The sequence below is a fragment of the Galeopterus variegatus genome, unplaced genomic scaffold, assembly GCF_000696425.1.
Source record: "Galeopterus variegatus unplaced genomic scaffold, G_variegatus-3.0.2 Scaffold4933, whole genome shotgun sequence".
NCBI classification, from domain to species: domain Eukaryota; kingdom Metazoa; phylum Chordata; class Mammalia; order Dermoptera; family Cynocephalidae; genus Galeopterus; species Galeopterus variegatus.
Window position 1 is genome coordinate 231,074 of NW_007731044.1, and position 2,183 is coordinate 233,256.

The window sequence follows — 2,183 nt, forward strand, 5'->3', positions numbered from 1 at the left end:
CAAAGCCAGCTCGCTGCCTGTTTTTAACAGTCCTTGAGCTAAGAATAGTTTCTATATTTTTTAAATCACTGAAAAAGATATCAAAACAAGTATATTTTGTGATGTGAAAATTATAGGAAATTTAATGTCACTGTTCATAAAGTTTTATTAGAACCCAGCCCCTTATTCATTTACATAATGTCTAAGGCTGCTTTCACTCTACAGTGGCAGAGTCTAGTAGTTGAGACTGAGACCCTAGGGCAAATGAAGACTTCAATATTTACTATTTGATCCTACATAGAAGTTTGCTGGCTCCTGCTTTAGATAATTTATTTGACCTCCCTGAGCCTCAGGATTTTTTTCTGTGTAGTGGAAACAGTGAACAGTATCTGCTTCAAAGGAATGTTATTAGGATTAAATGAGATAATGCATATTAGGACTCAATAAATGTAACCTATTATTTGATATATAGTTTATCATAACACTATTGCTTTAATGGTGTTATTGTTGTCCTTGTTATTATCTTGAAACTCCTTTTAATAGTGTTGAACTATAATCATTTTTCAATATTCTTACAGTAACAAATGTTTTTATTTATCAAGAGAAAACATATTTGTTTTATAATTATAAGAGCTAAATTATTAAACAAACATCCATGAATCAGTAACTGTGCTAATGTTTACTTTTTCAATTCCTGTTTTCACATCAGAGCATTTTCTGCAGTTATTAAAATAAGTGACTTTCTGTATACCTTAAATAGTTCATTATATTTTTAAAAGCAAATTAATATAGCATGATAAAGAACTAGCTTTTGCCAGAGACAAACTGGGTTGAATTCTGTGAATTAATCATTGGATACAGAGAATGAGAATGCTACATAAATATAAGGGAACACTGAACCAAAAAGGTAGAATCTAGAAGGTACCGTAAAACCTATGTAAAAAAAATATAAAAAGGAGTTTAACATTCAACTCTTTTCTCCAGCAGTAAAGTTATCAAAATTTTTCTTAGGAACTTATCAATAACTTCGATACAGGAAAATCTCAATGTATCTAATCTGTATCCTGTTGGTAGGCAAGACTTTATTCTAGTGTATTTTTAAAGCTATCTAGGAAACAGATACTGTCCCTTTCATTGAACTGTTTCAAGTCTTAATATATTATGAGCCATATATTACTTTTTTTTGTATCTCCAATATGTAAGGTTATGGGACACCTAACACAAAAGAAGTCATGAGTACATATTCACTGAGTTGAACTGAATTGAAACCAAGAATCCTTGTGGGTGGTCAGAACGCACCTCTCAGGATGGCTTCCCAGGCTCTTTACCTAACTTTGGTGAACTACACAATATTTACAGAGAAGAAATGGACATTTAGGACCAGATATGGTTCCTGTTTCTGTTTTGGCTAGTCTTTATATTCCATTGTCTTGTTACGCTTCTATTCTCTACAAAATAACATATCATTTAAAAAGTATAGTCTATTCCCTTTTCTGATGTAGCATGCAAATCCCACCACTTCATCTTCCATATTTACAGCAAGCAATGTAGAGGCCCTGTTTTATAATGATCAGGGGGAAATATGCATTATGAAATAATTTTCACTCTTAATTGGGGACTCTTGATGGATAGTCCAAAATATCTTCTCAGGAAAGGCAGAGGCAAAAAATATAGTTTACTAGATACTCTTAGTTTATGAATTCTTAATTTTAGGACTGAATATATGCTTTTAAAAACTACTAGTAGTACTTTTACTATAATAATAACTATACCTTATAAAAGGTCGTGTCACTGCAAGGATTGTTCTGATGAACCAAGATGGATGAACAATGATGAAGGATTTCAAATTCTTCCGCAACCTTTTTTGAAAAAAGAAAATATAATATATTATTATTAACCCATTTTCAATGAGAATTAAAACAGAAAATATATCCCCGAATAAGAATATATATAATTTTAGGGAGTTTTAAATAAGTCACTATTATCTTTTGAGAAGGTACAGAATGGCCATGATTAATAAAAAGAACACTTTTTGAGACATAATTTGAAACTTGCATGATTCAAACCTCATTTTCCCATAGGAATAACTGTAAAATAGAATGCTTGTGTGCTTGGAATGCATAAACCTATAACGATCATGGCATATTTTTGTGTAATGATGCTTTTCATTTTCATCAGCATTACCCTTACTATTTTGAAAAGAA

General features: G+C 31.1%; 1 protein-coding gene across 1 annotated transcript in view; it reads right to left on the reverse strand.

Moving 5' to 3' along the window:
* The window catches only part of LOC103604045 (protein prune homolog 2-like), an 86,812-nt gene that overhangs the window by 17,196 nt on the left and 67,433 nt on the right, over positions 1 to 2,183 (reverse strand). The window contains exon 7 of the mRNA XM_008588633.1: positions 1,752 to 1,838. Within this exon, the coding sequence (XP_008586855.1) occupies positions 1,752 to 1,838 (87 nt within the window). The remainder of the gene's footprint in view (positions 1 to 1,751; positions 1,839 to 2,183) is intronic.